This window comes from Poecilia formosa, unplaced genomic scaffold, assembly GCF_000485575.1.
Source record: "Poecilia formosa unplaced genomic scaffold, Poecilia_formosa-5.1.2 Scaffold177, whole genome shotgun sequence".
NCBI classification, from domain to species: domain Eukaryota; kingdom Metazoa; phylum Chordata; class Actinopteri; order Cyprinodontiformes; family Poeciliidae; genus Poecilia; species Poecilia formosa.
In genome coordinates this window covers 433,552-454,062 of record NW_006800116.1, presented here as the reverse complement: position 1 = coordinate 454,062, position 20,511 = coordinate 433,552, and the positions used below count along the sequence as shown (strand labels likewise).

The following is a 20,511-nucleotide window of genomic DNA, read 5'->3' as shown; positions in this document are numbered from 1 at the left end:
CTCGAGTTCAGATCAGGGGGGCCATTCCTCCCAACCACTCCCCTCCAAGTCTCACTGTCAATACCTACGTGAGCGTTGAAGTCCCCCAGCAGAACAAGGGACTCCCAAGGAGGGACACTCTCCAGTACCCCCTCTAAGGACTCCAAGAAGGGTGGGTAATCTGAACTGTTGTTTGGCCCATAAGCACAAACAACAGTCGGAACCCTCCATACGCGGAGGGAGGCATGTGTCGAGATGAGACCGACTATTTCTAGCCGGAACCTTTCAGCCTCACACACTAGCTCTGGCTCCTTCCCCACCAGGGAGGTGACATTCCACGTCCCAAGAGCCAGCTTCTGCAGCTGAGGATCAGACCGCCAGGGTCCCCGCCCCCTGCTACCGCCCATCAGCCGACCCTTTGGCACCTCCCACAGGTGGTGAGCCCATGGGAAGGGAGGCCCACGTCTCCTCTTCAGGCTGAGCCCAGCCGGGCTCCATGGGTAAAAGCCCGGCCACCCGGTGCTTGCCATCGTGCCCCACATCCAGGCCTGGCTCCAGAGTGGGGCCCCGGTGACCCGCATCCGGGCGAGGGAAAACCAAGTCCAAAGTTATTGTGCATCATAAGGGGTCTTCAGGCTTCGCTTTGTCTGGTCCCTCACCTAGAAACTGTCTGCCTTGGGTGACCTTACCAGGGGCATAAAGCCCCAGACAGATTAGCTCTTAGGATCATTGGGACACTCAAACTCCTCCACCACGATAAGGTGGCAGCCCAAGGAGAGGGGGTCACTATCATTTTCAGGTAAAGAAGAAACTCCTTTTTCCCTGTCAGCAGGAATCACAGTGCCTTCTTTTAAGGGGTAGATAAATATTAAGTTACTTTGTCTCCATTCTAAATACCAACAACAAACATCCCCTCCAGTGGACTGATTGAGAGCAAATATTTAGTTTAGCCTCTAATTAAACTGTTTGCTTTGTGTTTGCAGAGATTGAAGCCAAGGAGGCCTGTGATTGGCTGCGAGCCGCTGGCTTCCCTCAGTATGTTCAGTTATTTAAAGGTAAATCTGAACCTGTGCTTTAACGTGAGGGCAATATTCAGTTTTCCACTCAGGTGACCTTTTGTTGTTTGTATGTTAGACTACAGGTTCCCCATTGATACTGAGACTGCAAAAGAGGATCACAGCTTCCTGGATAAAGATTCTCTCGATTCACTATGCAGGTAGAAAAAAAAAATCATCCATTTATTTTATAAGAATTCCTGTTTCTATTGGTCTGACAGTTTAAGAGTGTATTTACACCAGGCATTTTTATTTTGATTTGATCAAACTCCAGTCTGTCGTTGGCGACAACAATGGACTGAATACTTTGTGCAGCTCATCCATAAGCCATTATTCTTCTGTTGCTTGCAGGCGGCTGATGACCTTAAATAAGTGCATTGAAATGAAGCTGGAACTTTGGAGATCCAAACACAGGGCGAGTGTTGGAAGCAAAACTGAAACTTAGAGGAAGAAAGCAGCTAAAATTTGTTTTGGATACTAGAAGCAAATAATGAACCATCTGTCTTTCTATAGGGAGAAGACTGGGACGAGGAGGACCATTGCGCCATCAGCCCAAACTGGACCTACAATAAGAGAACCCAACAGTGGCGGCGCATGAACTCCTCTGAGGAGACTCCCTGTGACCATCAGGACGTCTGCTCTGTCCACAGCTCCAGCAGCACAGACAGCGAGCATCACGATGCTCACAGGAAAGTGGTCTCAACGAGCCGGAGCTCCTCCCGCTGCTCCTCTGCCAACAGAATGCCATTGCTGGATACGTCCTACAGCGGACCTCCATCACCCAACGGAGGCTCGTCCACTGTAAGTCTGGAAGCAGAGGTGTGCTTCAGAGAAAAACCACCGAGGAAGAAGTGCACCACTCTGCTGAGGAAGATGGAGAAGCTGAGGTTGAGGGGGGCAGCAGGCGGCCACCTTAGGACTTGCCGTGACGTCAGTGGGCCAGTTCTGGTCCGACACAGAGAGAGGATGTACAGGCAGCTTCACATGTCAAAGTGAGAAACTGATTTCTGAAGAGAACCTGAACTGGAGTCAGAACTGTTGCTAAAAGTCTTGTCCTTCCTCTCTGTCTACAGTCTGCAGGTCCAGCCCAGCAGCCACTCATCTTCATCGCCCTCATCTTCTCACACCATGAGCAGCGGGAGCAGCAGCACCAGCCAATCAGAAAACAGCAGCACCGTTAGCACACCCAGCCCCGTCACCAGGGTCAGAGCCAATTGCAGACGCTCCAACAGCGGAGTTGGGATGCAAAGTGACCAGAACCAGACGGATTCCGAGGTCAGATCCATTATGGTTTTATTTTTTTATTAAAATGTCTAGGATCACCTACAGCCAACAGAATGTTTTCTGCTATTTTTTAATAATTATTTTAATAATTATTTATTTATTTGCATTGCCTTCAAGAGTCACACTTCTGGAAACTTTGTTGACATCCATCTTGATATCCGTACTGTTAGAGTACTCAACTTTTGAGTACTCTAACTACCTCTGTGCAATTGTAGGATAAATATCAGTGGTATTTACTGTAGTATTTACTGCTAAATACTACAGTAAATACTATAGCAAAATTAACTGAGCTAAAAAAAAGGTTTTATCTGCAAGCTAAAACTGACATCAATCAATCAAATTTTATTTGTATAGCACATTTCAGCTACAAGGCATTTCAAAGTGCTTTACATCATAACAAACAAAAACACAAAGTCATGCAACATAGAATGAACAATCAAAACATTACATTAAGTCAAATGCCATCACTAAATCCGTAATTGATTACGTTTCAAATACAACTCTTTAGTCAAGATTTAAAGGCACTCAGTGTTTCAGCTGTTTTACAGTTTTCTGGAAGTTTGTTCCAAATTTGTAGTGCATAGAAGCTGAATGCTGCTTCTCCTCGTTTTGTTCTGGTTCTGGGGATGCAGAGCAGACCAGAACCAGAACCTGAGGGGTCTAGATGGTTGGTTCAACAACAGCAGACCTTTAATGCATTGTGGTGCTTAACTGTTTTTATGTGGCTCTGAAGGTTCAGGTCAGAGTCCATCACTACTCCCAGGTTTCGGGCCTGATCGCTGGTTTTAGTTGTAATAACTGAAGCTGTACGTTGGCTGTAGGTCACTCCTCTTTAGGCCCAAAGATAATAAGTTCAGTTTTGTTTCTGTTCAACTGGAGAAAGTTTTGGCACATCCACACATTTATCTGTTCTAAGCATGTATTCAGTGATCGGATGGGTTCAGAGTCACCTGGTGACATCGTAATGTAGAGCTGTGTACTTATTTCCTGTTATAACCTGAGCTAGTGGGAGCATATAAATATTGAATAAGAGGGGTCCTAGGATTGTAATCTTTGACCTCTCTGATGAGAAGTTTCCAATTGAAACAAAGAAATCCCTGTTCTTTATGTAAGATTCAAACCAGTTGAGCACTGGACCAGAGAGTCCGACCCAACTCTCCAGTCAATTCAGTAAAACGTGGTGGTCGACAGTGTCAAAAGCTGCACTGAGGTCCAACAGAACTAGCACTCCCACAGTATGTATTTATATGGATGTCATTGAACACTTTTACAAGGGCCGTCTCCGTGCTGTGGTGAGACCGGAAACCAGACTGGAAGGAGCCAAAGCGGTTGGTTATTGTTAGGAAGCTATTTAATTGTTTAAAAACTGCTTTTTCAATAATTTTGCTGATTAATGGCAGGTTGGAGATCGGCCTGTAATTCTGCAGTAGTGATTTGTCTAGATTGTTCGTTTTTATCAGTGGTTTGATAACTGCTGTTTTCAAAGCCTGGGGGAAAACACCTGATGAGAGCGATGAGTTCACTATTTGGATCAGATCATTAGCAACGATAGGCAGGACTTTCTTAAAGAAATGTCTGAGTAGTTCCAGACATTTGCTGTCAAGTTCCAGACCGCAGGAGGTCCGGTACAAATCTGTTGAAGCATTGATTGTATTCATCCATGAATTTCACGTTGGTCAAGAGGGTCAGTATACTTTCTTTTTGTTGGTCTTGAAGTCATGGTTAACCTATGCTTTGCACTGCGCTTGCCTACCAAAATGGCAGTTTAGTGGCGCAGATCCCTCCCGGTTCAGACTTGTGCGAACTACTGTATGTCTGAACTGTATGTCTAAAGGAATTTTACATCTAAAACCAGCCCGTCACAATTCTATAAAACCACCACAACTTTCTGTTAAGAATTAAACATGGCACCAGGAGATTCATTTGATTCACAACCCTTCTGAATTCTCTTTTGGACCCTCTCAGGTCTTTGAGAACCAGGTCAACAACAATAACAGCAGCAGCCATGAGCGACTGGTCTTCCAGGTCCCCCATGGACATAAACCAGGGACTTTCCCCACCTCCCTCGCCCACAAACACATCCTCTCCCCAATCATCGACAGCAACTCTGTCAACTGGCGGACTGGCAGTTTCCATGGCTACCGGGCGCGGCACGGGAGCAGACGGGGCGGATCGTCTCTAGCTGGTGGAGACCAAAGTCCAGCGTCTTCCTCGACATCCTCGGGACGTACCGGCACGCTGGATCATCGGCTCAGTGTCTATGACAACGTCCCTCACGACGTACAGCTGTCTGAGGGGGAAGGTGGTGGAAGCGGAAGTGATGCGGAAAGAATCAGTGAGGAATCAGAGGTGGGTCTCAGAGTTTCAAAAAGTTGAAATTTAACAAATAATTGTGGATAACTTAGACATTTTGAAGGATTTTGTCAGCCATGATGGAACAGCCATGATGGAACAGCCATGATGGAATAGTCTAAACGCGTTTTGAGCATTTCGCAGATCTGGTTTACATTCAAAAGCATATGTGGAGGCGGGTCAAGGGCCATGGAGGCGCATTTTGAGTATCTAGCGCAGAGTGATTTGAACCGTTTGGAGTGTTTTGAGCATTCAACGGAAAGCGACGACTAGAGCTGACCCATTTGATGCGCCCTCGACGTGCCTCCACATAGGCTTTGAATGTAAACTGGATGTGTGAAACGCTAGGTCTAGAGCAAAATGTCAAGCATCTACATTCAAAGTGCACATGTATTGAACTTGAAGCATTTTTGAGGCATGTAATGCATTTGGCGTGAAAGCACCATTAGAACAAAAAAGCTGCAGAGTCAGGAAAGAACTAGAGACTCTTAAATTCCAGAATCATTGGTTGCTATGGTTATTCCAGCCTTTTCTTGAGGGCAGAGGCAGGGAACGCACAAAACAAGTATGATTTTTGCATGTTTTCTTTGTTAAATGAATGGAAACCAGTTTGCTTTTTCTTTTGGAGTTCATTGAAGAAAAATGAAAATATATTATATCTGTTCTCAGCAATAAAAACAGGGTCGAGGTCAGTCTTCATTTGAAAACACTTGCAGTGCTTAGTCAAGTTTTAATACAGAACTTAAAAGCGGATTGGGTGCACATAAGTAGATATTAATTTAAAAGTTGCAATTTATTTAATTTATTCTTGAATTGTGATATGGGACACAGGCGCACAAAATCAGTCCAGGGGCCACAATGGGCCCTGAACTGGTTGTGTTAAACGAGTTTACTTTTGAGCAACAAATTCAACAAGAAGCAGCAGATTTGAGTGATTTTCTTGGAAAAAATAAAGTATTATTTAAAAAAAAAAAAAGACTTTTCTAGATTATTTCCCCTTTCCCATTTCTAATAACAAGGACTTTCAGTTTAGGTGAGTTATTTTTGTATAAACACATGATATTTTACTTTCTTTGGACCATAAATGGCATACCAACAAACTAATTACCCAGACGAATCTCTTAGATCTTTGTCATAAACTTTAATAGCTGAGCTTCCTTCTCAATTGGAGATCTGGGGTAAATTTTTGGTGCAGCTGAGATCAGCTCTCCATCCGGATCTGGAACGACTGAAGTGAAGCAAGAAGATACTTTTCCACCCCTTGGCTCTTGTGCTGTGTTTTTAAAGAAACCCCTTAAATGAAACTCTACACTAACTGCAGTAATTCAATTATGGATATTGACTCAGCTAAATTTGACACCTTATGGAGATGGGAGCTTTTTTTCCTGTCAACTTTCATCAATCTCTTCAAATGGGTTTCTGAATTATGAAAAAGGCCGCTTGGAAGGATGCTTGATAAAAATTTGGCAGCAGTGGGAGGAGAGAGCGGTTATGAAATATTACTGAGGTTATCAGGACATTCCTTTTATTTCTCCCAAGCACATTGATGGGAAATAATTCAAACCTGCTTTCTCACAGGTGAGTCCGCTGCTGGCAGGTGAAGATGTTTTCTCTGCTCTTGATGGTGTTCTGGAGCGAATCAGTGACCTCCAACAGCTTGTCGTCTCCTGGTCGGAAAACATCTCGGAGGACGATTGTCAGAGAGGTTCTTCCTCTTCCTCACATGACTCACCAGCCCACGGATCCCCCTGCCCCACCTCCCCCAACCACATCCACCTGGAGGTGCAGCTTCCAGAGGAGGAGGAAGGAGAGGAAGAGGACTGCTATGAGAAAGTAACTGATGTGTCAGAGATGAGTGGATCACCACAATCCAAGAGAAGGTGAGTTTAATCTGAAAAGATCCATCTGGATTTACTGAAAAATCACATCCAGGTTACTTTAGTATCTATAGAATCATGATTAATCTGTTTTTTCAAATAATTGTCAACTCATTTAGTAATCGATTAATCATTAACTGGAGTATACAGACTCTTAAAAAAAACGTATTTCCTTCATTAATTTTTCAATTAATTCTTCAATAATTGAAGAATTAATTAGATTCTTCAAATCTCATTAATTTACATTTGAAGAAGAAGTCAATGCAGCAATGAAGCCAAAATTGTGGCTAAATGCAGGTTAAATGATCTTCAATGCAAACATACTATCAGTCCTGGTTCTTTCCCTTCTTTGTTGATTGTCTTCCAGTTGATTGACTTCACACTCAGGTTCTCTGTTTTTATTCTAACAAGAGAGAAAATCAAGTTGCTGGTTAACATCAGTTCAGCTTCTGGCCCTTTGCATTAAATAAAAGACAATAAATTAACCCAAACAAACTGCAGAGCTCTGGTTCCTAATGAACAGTAAGGCACCAAAAAACCTACAAAACTGTCTCAGTCTTGAGAAACATACTTTAGTTTTTATTTGAAGTTTTAAGAAATCTTGCTGTTTTTATTAATACTTATATATTAATAAAATAAAATGTAAATAAAATAAACTTAACAACTACTATTATAGACATGAAAGTTTGTCAAAAATATTTACTCTTGAAATTCATTTGGTTTAGTCAAAAACTTATTTTCTCATGACTTTCACTGTTGCGATATAAGTTATATTATGCTGGTCTTGATGGTTGATGATTACTTTAGCAACCAATAACTGACAGCTCCTCCCCTTTTTTCTGTTGCCGTCTGTAACTGTGGTCTCAGCTTGGTGGTTTCTTTAACGGGATTATATTTTAACATATTTTAGACAAATTTGGTCATATACAGGGTTTCATGTGCAATCTTGACATGTTTGGTACATGTGTTTTTACATTAATTCCGTAATTAATGTTGTGCGTTTCAGTTGTGTTTAGTTTTACAACTGTTAATTCAAATTCAAAAATACTTTATTAATCCCAAAGGAAAATTAAATGTTGTAACTCATTTATTTTGATTCTTCAGAGAATTATTGAATTTGATGGCTGTTGGCAGGAAAGATCTCCTGCAGCCGTCTGAATCTGAAGAAGCCTGAACTGTTCCTAACTGGTCTGAGGGCCATGCTGTGTGTCCCACAGGGTGAGCCGGTCCAGGCAGCAGAACCGGGCCTACCTGACCTCCAGTCCGGGTCTGGAGATCCGGTCCGCATCCCAGATCCTCCGGCTCCAGAAGCTGTCTCTGCTCAAACTCACCGCACTGATGGACAAATATTCTCCGTCCAGCAAGCAGGGATGGAGCTGGTAAGGCCAGATAAGGCAGGGTGGGGGATTTCATGCATAGAAAAACAAATGGGTGAGGGGGTGGAGTTGGCAGGTTGGTGTTTGAGACCCACGGCTGTGTGGAGAAACTTCTTCAAGCAAACAACTGTGTGAAGGAGGGCAGGTGGGCGGGTGGAGGGTAAATATTTCAGGCAGACAGTCATTCATTATTCATAACTCAGGTGCCGGGGTTGGAAAAAAAAAAAAAACAGAACATCAAGAAGAAGAAACTGCTTTCCATGTGCCTGAGCTGGAGCTGTTCTGATTCATGAAATTTTGCAAGTGGCAGCTGTGAGAAATGTTTTGTTTCACACCTGGCAGGTGGAGGGGGCAGCTGATTGAAATTCTGAGACGAGTGTAACTCAGGGGAGAGAAAAATATCGACAAGAGTCAAACAAATAAAGAGTTCAAAGAGGAACACAACCAGAACAGGAACCAGTTTTAATGTTGAAGAACAAACTTGGAGATGTCAGTTTATCCAACGTTACACATTTAGCTGAAGTTAAAGGGGCATTATTATGTAAACACATAATAATGGTAACATAATTATCAAGTAACATCAAGACAATTATCTTGACATAATTACTTGATAATTATTACATAATTATCAAGTAATTATGTTACCATCAGTTGTTTTACAAATGCTGTACATGTAAAATATTACTTAAAATAAATTTACTTCCTGATGTAATATCTTGAAATGGGACCTTTGTCTTTCTTTGTGAAACTTCACCTTCAGGAAGTCATCATTAAGCCTTTAACAATGTTTTTACAAGCATTTCACTGTGAAGTAGTTCCTACAATGAGCTCAGCAGATGTGCTGTTCCACTGGTTGTTTGCTAATTACTACTGGCTAGTCTGAAGGAGCAGGGGAGGGCTGTTCTGTGAAGCTTGGGAACTGAAGCTCCGAAAAAAGGTGCTGCGTCTTGAAGGGGGGCTAGAGAAGGATAGATCCTCCCAGGAGTTTTGCCCAGCTGAATGGTTGCCATGGAGATTAAAGGATTTCTCAAACATGCATTAAATAATCAATGCAACCATTGATCTCTTTTTGATGAGGGAATAACATTACATCATGATGTAACACTCAAAAATAGTCAATTTTACTTAATACTTCCCCTTTAAAGCATGTCAACTATTTTTATTTATTTATTTATTTATTTATTTATTTTTTCATTTTTTTATTTTTTGTGGCTCCCAACTGCAGTTTGAGACTTTGTCCTTCCCAACACAGGTAGTTGATTCAGATGGACTTTCTATGTAAGTAGGCTAAAATTATTATTTGCATAATTTTCTCACAATGGAAAAAGTTAAGTACAACACAAAGTATTTGTTTTTTTATAACCAAGCATTTATAATAAGTCTATCCATAGACTTTTACTGACTCCTAAAATTTCCCTTTTAAAAGGAAATTTAGCTGCTTTTTATAAACACATTATTGGGCCAATAATCTTTCAAACTAGGAATGGTCAATTATCTTACTGTTCACTATTGTAAGTTTTGTTTTTATTGTCATAACTCTGCCTGCTTGGTTTAGCAGCAATAGGAATAGTTGTTGCTTTTCTGTTTTAAATAAATGCCTTTAAATATTCTGAAATATTTGAGAATTGATGCTACAGAAAGCCACTGGAAATGTTACAGAAGATGTTAAAGTCTCAACGTTGTGTGTCTATGGAGAACTAAAGCCACTGATGTTCAGCTGTGTAGCATTCGCACATTAGTATGTGGATGCTGCTGTTGTATGAAACAGCAGTACTGAATTACTCTCTGCCCAGCGGTGTTCTGTATTTTACCGTTATGTTGTCAGAGTGAGATGTGGGTGATGTTTTGAGCGGCAGCTGCCGTCCGTCAGTCAGTCTTGTTTTGACAGTACCTGCACCAATGTTGGAGAAGTAAAAACTTTACTCAACTTTCCACAGTGGGTGCCACTCACAAATCCATGCAAAAGACCCTCATCCTCGTGCGGCGCTACACGGCATGCGGCTCAAAGTGAAATGAAAAGCAGGACAGTTGAAGCCTGACAGCCTTTGTGTTGCTCTTTACCTCCAACTGCTGCTGCTTTCACTCCACAACTTTATGGTTTCTTTATTTTTTACCATCTCATTGTTTCACATTTGCAGTCCAGACCTTTCTCACGTTAAAGTCTAGAAACCTAACCTGAGTTTTGTGTCCCGACGTGTTACTTTTGGAGTTCTTTAGCCTGCTTCATGCTGTCAGGCATGTTATGTTTAAGGGATTTCTTGGCTGTACAGATCCTTCAGGAATCGGTCTAGAAGTGGTGAGTGAAACTGAACTTGGCTCCACAAAGGAGTTAAATCACAGTTTGAGTCATGATTTTTGCACATGGTTCCAGGTTGATTTTGATCTTTTTTTTCCTCTTTGTAAAACCATAAAACCATAATTTGAAAACAGCTTTCTGTATTTAAAATTGTACATTTAAGTGTGTCAAAAAGGCAAAAAGTAATATTTTGTGGCACTGTATGTCAAGTCGGGAGTCTTTCCTATAATCATGTAGGTCACAACTTAACATTTTCAATTTATTTTTTGCAGTATTCTCATTTACTGATTAACTTTATTTTGGGGTTTCCTCAGCTTTTATTCATAAAAATAAACAGAAATGAACAAATTATGTACATATGATGAAAGCAAAGTGGCTAAGTGATACAGGATGAAACATTACGGAGAGAAATTTAGGTTTATTTTAATAAAAAGCTTCCAGAGCTCACATCACTTCTCTTCCCTGTTTATTCTGCACTAAAGTGACAATTTGTGGATTTAATGAAATTTGTGTTTTGCCTCCTACACAATAAAGACAAATTCATTCTTATTAATATTAAATAAACATCCAGAAACTCTACATGTTTGCTTTGCAGAACACTTGTGTAAAAATAACAACCTGCTTGCTTTATGCTTTAGAAGAAAACCAATTAGATTTTTTGCACACAGTGTTATGCTCAATGAGATAAAGCTCAATATGGGAAAGAGCATTTAAACAGAAACTCTCCTGAAATTACTCTTCATAGATATTCGTCTTTAATTTTCAGGATCAGACGTGTGTTTGGAAGGAGATGGAGGAAAAAGGCAGGAAAATAAAAATGATTTGGCTCCTTTACATCACTTCTGTTTTATATTGTTGACTTTGTTGGACAATGAGGCTTTTAGAAAAATCATGTCCTCTAAAGAAGACATTAAGGAACAATTTATTGAGCAAAACAACAGGTTTTAACAGGTACAACAAAGTAAAACCTATTTTTTCTCACATAAAATTTGAACACTATATTCCTGTGTCTCAAAATAGATTACATGAAAATGTTCCAATATCTCCATTTTTAGAGAATCCAAAATTCTGATTAAAAAAAAATCATTACATGTAGCAAAAGAATTCTCTTAATAAATGAACCAGCCAATAAGTCTAAATTTAAATATGAATTATGTGTGGAAAAAAACATAGAGGATTTTTATGAAATTAAATTATTTTTAATTTTATTTTTAATCTGGATTTTTTGTAAATATGTGGATTATAATGCTTTTTAGTAGACATTGGCCTAGCTTAGTTAGCATGGGGATTGGAGGTTGGAAATTGCAGGTAAGCTATCTAAAAAATGTAAAAATTACAACTATCATTTAATAGTTGTAAATACATATTTACGCTGAGACTTAAAAAATGGGATAGAAGACAAATTTAGGCTATTAGAATATGATGCTTTAATAAGTTTTAGCCAAGATAAGCTAATTTCTTGCTAGTTAGCATGGTATGTTAAACTTAAAGTCTTGGCAGTTTAATGGCAAAATATTTATTTATTTTGAGAAATAAACTCTATGACCACATTCAAACCCCTGCTGCTGTTTATATAAGCTGAGCACAAACTGAAAACAGACAAAGCTAGATTTTGTTCATGTTTTACAACTTTCCACCTGGATAAGTTTCAAAGAAAATGTTAGCATTTTGAATCTTTTGAAAAAAAAAAAAAAAGTAACTAAACAGTTTCCCATTGTCAGTTTAATGTAATCCATTCTATCCACCATGTAGATATAGAAGGGAAATCTAGACTAAGTTATAAAACTACATCAGACTCCACATAATCACAAGTGACCACAGCTGCACCACAAATAGCTGGAAACTGCTAACTGACCTGAAGGGTTACAGCTGCTGAGGTTTCAGTTTTCATTTATAATATTTAGATTATCTTGATCTTACTAAAATTGCAAAAATAAAAAGGCTTTTTATAATCCCACATAGCAATATTAACATTTTTGGTGATTTTTTGGTTTCTAGAACTTTTATCTATTTTAATCTGTAGAAAACCAAAAGACATGGAAGATATTTAGTAAACAAGCATTCTCCTTTTGTTAAAGACAGGAAGTTAAGTTAATTGCTTTTTTTATATCAACAAGCATAAGATTTATAGGCATACTTCTAATTTTTGGACTTAAATTAAATGACAGTTGAATCTAAAAGTAATTAAAGTGGAAAATGAAAACATTAACAATAAAAGTGTCCGTTCAGCACTCTTTAGCTTAGTGTTCCTGCAGAAAAGGAGGGGGGGGAGAAATCTCAATGGTTGAACAATCTATTCAAGTGTTATCATTTCAGCATAATCACCGATCCCAAAGTGAGAACTTAATGATTAAAAATTCAGCAATTAACTGCTGATTGGGACAAAGCGTGGCACTCTGAGGCACTTTTTCTCGGAATAGCTCATTTGTTTCCGAGAGCCTCTCTTGGATGTCATAGAAGAACCAGAGGGAGTAAAAGAGAGACTGTGCTTCGGAGAAAGCTGACAACAGAAGATTTTTTTTTCTTTTGGGCTGTTTTAACAAATCATAATGGTGTGTTTTTGATTAATAATTTAGGAAGCCTTGGGGAATACTCACCAGCGAAAAAGTGGACCAGATCTGCCCAAATCCATGAAGTCATTCAGAAATTCTAGTCTCTTTGATAAATGTCCATGTTTTTCCTCCAGTGGTGATTAGAGCGACACACACATCTCAGCGATCACTGGGGAGTTATGTAACCAAAAAAATGTTTATTTTGGCTTTTCCTTCAAAAGGAAATGAATCCAACAGGCTGCCAAGCCGAGCTTTTTTTTTTTTAAACACTTGACTTAAAGAGATTACAAATTCCCAGATCATTTTCCAAACAGTTTCTCAGTCCCAATTAATTTCCATAACTTTTCCCTGTGCACATGTACACACTGTTGGATTGCTTCCTCATTCACATCCGAGGATTACAGGGTCTAATGGGGCCTCTGGATTTTGCAGGACTGTTCCCAAAACTCTGACGAAGACCAAGATGACAGCAGAGGTGAAAGGTCGGCAGGTGTTCGGGGTTCCTCTGCTTGTCAGTGTCCAGCAGACAGGAGAACCACTTCCTCCCTGCATCCTCAGAGCACTGGTCTACCTGAGGACTGAGTGTTTGGACCAGGTAAACGCCAAAGACCAGTTTAGGTCAACAGTTAACAGTTTCATCAAAGCTTTGAGTAATATTGTTTTAGCAAAACATCTTCAATTATTTTCCCATTGCTTTGTCAGAACAAAGAATGGAGAACTGGGTCAAATCCAGTGGTGGGCACCGCTAACCTCAAAGCACAAATTATAAAACTCAGTTTGGCTGAAGCAACACAACAACACAAATAGCTGATGCGAAAGCAATTCAATTCAAATTACATCTAATGAAAGACTACAACCCTTAAGCATCAGTTTAACTTTGACATAATATACACATTTCATAATTTCTAGATATTGTATTTATGTGTATAACTTGTTTTCTGCTGTCTGTTTTTTTTTTTGTTCCTGTACGTTTCTTGAAATAATCAACTAATTTAGTAATCGGTTAATTACCTTAAAAAAGGCCAAATACTAAAGGAACAGTAATTAAGTAAATACAAAATATTTACATTTTGCATTTAAGATAAAACAAAAACCTTTGTCTGTAAATATGTTTCACCCAAAAGTCAAGTGACCTAGATTCAGCTTCACCTGGTTCAAATTCTGCAAAAAAAAAAAATAAAAAATAAATAAAAAATAAAAATGTTCCAATTAAATACATTTTGCTTTCCAATTATTAATTGATTAATCCAAAAAATTATCAGCAGATTAGCTCTACTATGTATTGACTGCGTCATTTAGAAAGGGCTGAACTTATAAGTATTGTTAGAAGTATTTTTTTAGCTATAGAAGCATACTTTGATCAAGCCTTCACTAAAGGAAATGCCGTTATTGCTTTTAAGACCATGAAATGTTTATTTTCTTATCTTTAAAAAGGGAATTAGATTTATTTGCATATTGTAATATATTTATAATGTATAAAAAAGGGTTACATGACAACTGTGCTAATTTTTTATCCAATTAGTCATCAGAATAATTGATAGATTAATCCAGAGGTTCCCAAACTGTGGGGCACGACCCCTAGGGGGGCGCCGTGCCATTGCAGGGGGGGCGCGGGAAGCCATCTGGATGAAAAAAAAAAAACATGAACACTGTATGCGCTGGGTTTTTACCTTAGAATGGCCAACTCTCTGTTATTCCTATGTCAATTTGATACAGTAGAGGCTTCCACACTTCCCATATCTGTGTCCTCTGTCACTTTTATCAGCAGTTAAAACTGTTTTATCCGTTGTTAACATGTCGTAACCTGTTTTTCCAAGCCGCCTTTAAACGCAACATGAGCGCTACTACTGCGCTGGGTTTACAGCTGTGTGGCAGTGAAGGAGACCTGCTGCTGCTGTGCGTAGCTACGTAGGTTTGTGTTAGAATCACGGCAGCAAACCAGCAAAATGCAAAGAACTTTTCACAGTTTTTCCCCCAAACTAACAGACTGAGTTGAGTAAAGCTGTTGGATGCAGGTAATGTTAGCTAAAAGATGACTAGCTAATATCAATACAGAACCTTAAGCTTAACAAGTAGCCTGTAGCCAGTAGCCTGCTACTGATGTTGTCTATTCCCTGTCTCTAAGAACAGGGGGGCGGGACTTTTTTGGGGGCAAAATGAATGTATGTAGCTGAACCTAGACAGCTATTTGTAATCCATAAGGGGGGGTGCAGAAAATGTTTGGAAACCACTGGATTAATCAATGACAAAGGTAATCATTAGTTGAAGCCCTAGAAGCAGAGGAAACGGAACCACTGTGTAAAGTCTTCAACCCCTTCAAAATAAGAGCATCAATATAAACATCTAAACTTGAATTAACATTAGATTACTGAAACTTCAACACAGATGTCAAATTTTATTAATGAAAGTTTGCAAAACAGCCAAGTAATTAACACTTTAGAATTTATTCGGAAGAATTAATTTAGGGGAAGCTAAATGTGTTCAAAGTTATCAAAAGCACAAAATGAAAAATCAGTGCATTAATGGAAGTGTGCAAATTAAATCAGTAACATTCTTGTTGTTTTCTGAATGTTTTGTTTCTGTCAGTTGGGTCTTTTCCGGAAGCCTGGGGTGAAGTCTCGTATCCAGTACCTGCGTGAAATGATTGAGTCGGATCCAGACAGATTTTCGTTCGAGGGTCAGTCAGCCTTCGACGTTGCCGACATGGTGAAGCAGTACTTCAGAGACCTACCTGAACCCATATTCACCAGCAAACTCTGTGAAACCTTCCTCCACATTTACCAATGTGAGCAGAAATGTTTTTAACTTCACTTTTTTATTATTTTGGATCTTTTTTGCATGAGAACCAAATGTTTTACTTATCTAGGTCGCAAGAGAATAAAGTCCAGTTTTTGAAAAACAAGTGTTTTCTGCTGTGAAACAGGATTCCACTAAAAAGGTGATGCTGAGTAGCGAACAACTTGCTTTATAACAGCAGGCTTCTATAACAAGTTTGCTCTTACATTTGCTTTAATCTGCTAAATCTAAAAAAATATGTTAGAAATGTCTCGAGTAAAGTCATTGTCAGAATAAGGCGTCCATCAACAGCACTGTGCAGCCTAAGGTGGCAGTTTTGGTCCAATATCCATCAGAGAATGATGCCTGTATCGGATTACATCGAAACTAGATTGGATCTTATGTTTTGCCTTACATCCAGTAGAAAACAGCTTTCCAGAAAGGTTTTGTTGAACCAGCTTGCTTTTTCTTTGAAAACTATGAAGTTGTAGCACATGTAATAGGTTTATGAAGATGGAGACCGTTTACTTTTAATTTGAGTATAATTATTATGCAACTATTTTAGTTTGTCTTTTAATTGCAACACTTCTAGTTAATTTTTCTTTAATTTCATAGTAAATAGGATATTTTATCCAGTGATCTTTAATGAAAAGCACTTTGGTACAACCAAATCTGCTTATTTTAAAATGTATTAACTATTGAAGTGTTTTCCCAAATCCTGCTCTTGATAGACCAAATTTGTTTCTACTTTTATCAATAAAGCCCAGAAAATCTTGAGGACTCAATGACTTGCTTTTAAAAAGCAAACAGTCTGATTAGATAAAGGGGACAAAGGTTTGGCTGCATATGCCTTTCCTGCAAAAATCTATTAACTATTTGGTTATTAAATTTGCATGCCTAGTTTATTTTTAGATTAAAACATATTAAAATATGATATATGGTTATATATATATATGTGACAAACAAATTAAACCAAGTAACTTTGTACATGTACAAATCGAAGCTGTTTTACTTCCAGACTTTCCGAAGGACCACCAGCTGGTTGCGGCTCAGGCAGCCATATTGCTCCTTCCTGATGAGAACAGGGAGGCTCTGCGGACGCTACTGTTCTTCCTGCGAGACGTCGCAGCCTGTGTGGATGAGAATCAGATGACCCCCACCAACGTGGCCGTCTGCCTGGCGCCGTCTCTCTTCCACCTCAACACCATAAAGAGGGAGTGCAACGCAGCCAGGTGAGCAAAGACCACAGCTGCAGGGTTTAAAGAACAGAACACCGAACACCAGGTGTCTAGCCTGGGTTACAGCACAGACTTTTTTATTTTTTTTAAATATTGCTAACTTACTTCTGTGGCATTGGACTTTCCTTTAATTATGTAGTTTCACGAGAAACTAAATTCAGCAGGCAGATTGTGTTACCTGGTCCGACATTAGCAGCATCTCCATAACTTATCCTTCCACCTCTCTTAACAGAGAACATCTGGTTACATTTCAAAATAAGAGCATCAACATAAATGTTTTAATAGCTAATGGTAGAGATGTTTACAAGTAAGTAGGGCTAAATGTTCATATTTTGCCATTACATTAAAAACTAAATCGCTTTGGTTACTGAAATGATGTGAAACTGACATAAGTAAATAAAAACTATGATGGAGCATTAGGGACATACGAAGAAAACAAAAAAAATAAACACAATTACGAGAATAGTAATTATATTACCAACAACTCAAATATTGTAATATTGTAATGTAATATTATGACTTATTCTAATAATTTTTATGACTTTATTCTCATAATTTTATTTTTCTAAAATTTTTTCTTAGTATGGCCCTAATATAATAATTTAAAGATTTTAAAAATCTAATTCATACTAATTCATAAAATAATGTTATTTAGATAACATTAGATTATTTAGAATGTTATGTAGATAATGAAATTGTACTCTTAACAATTTTTTTTACAACTTCTTAACTGTCACCGAAAGGGATTTTTGTAAATTTCTGAAATATTTCTGATGCTGGAACTAGCCAATCAGTGCTTACTCTTTAGAAATTCCCACTTTGAGAGACCCCCCTTTTGAGAGCCCCCTTTTGGGTCTGGGAGATCTGATCCACATTGTCCTATTACAAAAGTTCTGACAGTTATATAGTAGCTCTGCTGTTTGCTGTTGCTTCAGGTTTGTCTTAAAATGAAACAGAAGATGAGAGAAACTCAAGAGTTTTTTCAGGTCAACAAAATGTTCATTTTACACCTTAAGTTCATTATTATCCATCTGTGATATGAATCTGAAACAAATGTTAAATTACAAATCGGTGAGATACTAATCAGTTAATTCTATCCAAAAGAAAGAGTATTTTTGTTCTTTAGACCTAACATCCTGTTTGGATCTTTGATTTTTCACTGTTTAAAGTGCTTATCTTCACCTTTAGCTCTTATTAGTGACATAAACCAGATTCTTTTTTCTGCTTCTGTTGCATCAGAAGGAGGTTCTGTTTCCGAGTGGCTCCACTCCCATGAACAGTATCAAATCTGGACCAGATCCAGCTCTAACACTGACCTCAGTGCTTCAAATACAAAGTTGTTGGCTCAGTTCACACTGAGAGAGAAAATTATATAACCTTCACAAATTTCCATCTGGCCTCAATTTCACCCCCTGATATGAGAGGAAATATGTGCCAGTCATCGTCTTGGAGCTAAAATGGGAATGATAGAAAACAGAGAGAGCTAACAACGGGGGAAATGCAGATATTCAGTTAGACTTACTGGACTCAACACAGTGGTGAGTAGGTTAGCAGCTTCCTCGTGTTCAAATATTGATGTCTGTTTCGATTTCCTTGAAAAACAAACTCTAAAATAGCGTTTCTCAATGGGGGCGTTCAGAGGAGGGCATGTTTTTGTTGTTGTAAAATGGAATCAAAGCTTCCAGGTAGGTGCAGTATTTAGCTGTAATGATGAGAAACCAATGGTTTCTCATCATTACAGCATCATTCAATCTCAGTACCATTACTGTACTGAGATTGAACAGTCTGTTTCATTCCATAAGTGCCTCCTGGATCTAATTAGCATCATACCTAAATTTACTTCCATTTGAAATGCGATGTTCAAATGAATAATTTCTAATTAATTAATTATCTGATTTACAGAAAAAACAAGTAATTTTGTACAAGTTATTATAAATTAAAACATTAAAGAGTTAAATTTAAGACCCTTTTATGCCTTAAAGGGTTAAGGCAATAAAGGAGCTGTTGAGTATCCTTTATTAGTTTCAACAGCTTCAGGGTCGAGTTGGTTCATTTCTTCGTTAATAAAATTAGTGCTTTTAAACTTGAACATTAAAAATATATTGCAATCTAATGTGTTCTTTTGAAATTAAAAGGCTTGTTAAATTTTCTTTCTGTACTTTTTATGTAATACTTTGAATTGTATAAGCGCTGCAGAAAAAATATAACAAACAGAATTTGCTTCCCTTACCACCTTCATCCTTCTCCTCATATCTGACTTCCTCTTCACCCTTTAATCACCTCCTGTTCCAGCTCTTTGTTTTCCTTCCTGGTTTTTCAACTCCACCTCTTCCTCTCTTTTCATTTTGTGCCTTTCTAATTTAACCAGCAGCTGCCTGTAGTTTAGATACTGTTTGTCATGATGAAACTCTGATAAACCAACAAAAACTAAACAGAAATTTCTTCATATAAACAAGATTTAACATGAACATTTTCCAAAGTACAAATTTAAATCTTGGTTCTGGTTGAAATGCTGAGGTTCACTTCATACACATTTCTCACAGTAAAATTTGAGCACTTTCCAAGCATTTTCAATGTAAGTTTTCAAACTTTGATCCAGAACCACATTGAACTGAGGTTCTGTATTGTTGCTGTAGATCGGGTCACAGGAAGTACAGTCTGGGTCGACCGGACCAGCGTGACCTCAGTGAGAACCTCGCTGCCACTCAGGGACTATCCGTCATGATTACAGAGGCACACAGACTTTTCCAGGTACTCCTCAGCCGCAACAAGATAAATTAAATTTCAATTTGATTTTACAACAGAAATGTTTCTGAATAAACTAAATGCATTCTGCAGCTTCCAGAGTTTTGGCCTGGACAGAGTTTAATAGAGGATTGGTCTGAAGGAGGCGATGAGGATCTGGAGGAGAGAAGAAACTGTCTGCAGCAGAGAACACAGCAGCTGCTGAGTGATGCTCAGGAGAAGAGCGGAGGCTGGGAGAACCATCCGGCCCCGCAGGACGTGGAGCTGGCCTACAAGAAGGTGAACAGACAGGAGAAGGCCATAACAATACAAGGACAAAGGCTCCTCCAGACTAGTGGCAGCAGCAATTACCAAGCACATTGTGAAACTTCGAGTCGACAGCACTCTCCTAAGGAGAGAGAGTTGGAAATAATTTTTTCTTAATTTTTTTCCAAATATGCTTTTACATATTTGTTTAAACTGTCATCATGTCATGAGAGTAATATGCGATGGATAATCTGTAAAAAGATCAACCTTTTTTAGAGTTTCTCTACTGATATAACTGATTAACAATTAATCAGTTAGTAAATTGGTTGACAATTATTTGAATAATCCATTAGTTAAGATTAATCCAATTAATCGTTTCATCCCTGAAGCATTTAAAGCGTCTTTCAGAACACTTGAAAGACGTACAAAGACGATCAAAACAACATAAACCAACAAACAAAAAGAAACGCATAAATCAAATATTATGGAGAATATTCAAATTTGAAAAATGAGTTTTGAGACAGTTTAAGGTCATGTTTTAAATCCCTGAAGTGTCGATTGTATTTTAAAGAGAGAGGCCCAATTTCATGACCATGTGGCGTTAAATTACAAAGTCACATTCCTTTTAAGTCATATTTAATATATGTGCCTGAAAAATGTATGATACTGCTCCTTTAATAATGTTGTCAACTGATTTATGGTCAGTAAATAAATAAATAAATAAATAAATAAATAA

General features: G+C 38.5%; 1 protein-coding gene across 4 annotated transcripts in view; it reads left to right on the top strand.

Moving 5' to 3' along the window:
- LOC103147247 (rho GTPase-activating protein 7) overlaps positions 1-20,511 on the top strand; it is a 91,066-nt gene that overhangs the window by 65,160 nt on the left and 5,395 nt on the right. For all 4 annotated transcript variants that reach the window (XM_016678256.1, XM_016678259.1, XM_016678258.1 and 1 more), the window contains exons 2-14: positions 963-1,034; positions 1,114-1,195; positions 1,386-1,449; positions 1,548-2,026; positions 2,108-2,309; positions 4,284-4,667; positions 6,249-6,550; positions 7,765-7,926; positions 13,204-13,366; positions 15,358-15,556; positions 16,565-16,778; positions 19,421-19,535; positions 19,623-19,808. In XM_016678256.1, the coding sequence (XP_016533742.1) occupies positions 963-1,034; positions 1,114-1,195; positions 1,386-1,449; positions 1,548-2,026; positions 2,108-2,309; positions 4,284-4,667; positions 6,249-6,550; positions 7,765-7,926; positions 13,204-13,366; positions 15,358-15,556; positions 16,565-16,778; positions 19,421-19,535; positions 19,623-19,808 (2,624 nt within the window). The remainder of the gene's footprint in view (positions 1-962; positions 1,035-1,113; positions 1,196-1,385; positions 1,450-1,547; positions 2,027-2,107; positions 2,310-4,283; positions 4,668-6,248; positions 6,551-7,764; positions 7,927-13,203; positions 13,367-15,357; positions 15,557-16,564; positions 16,779-19,420; positions 19,536-19,622; positions 19,809-20,511) is intronic.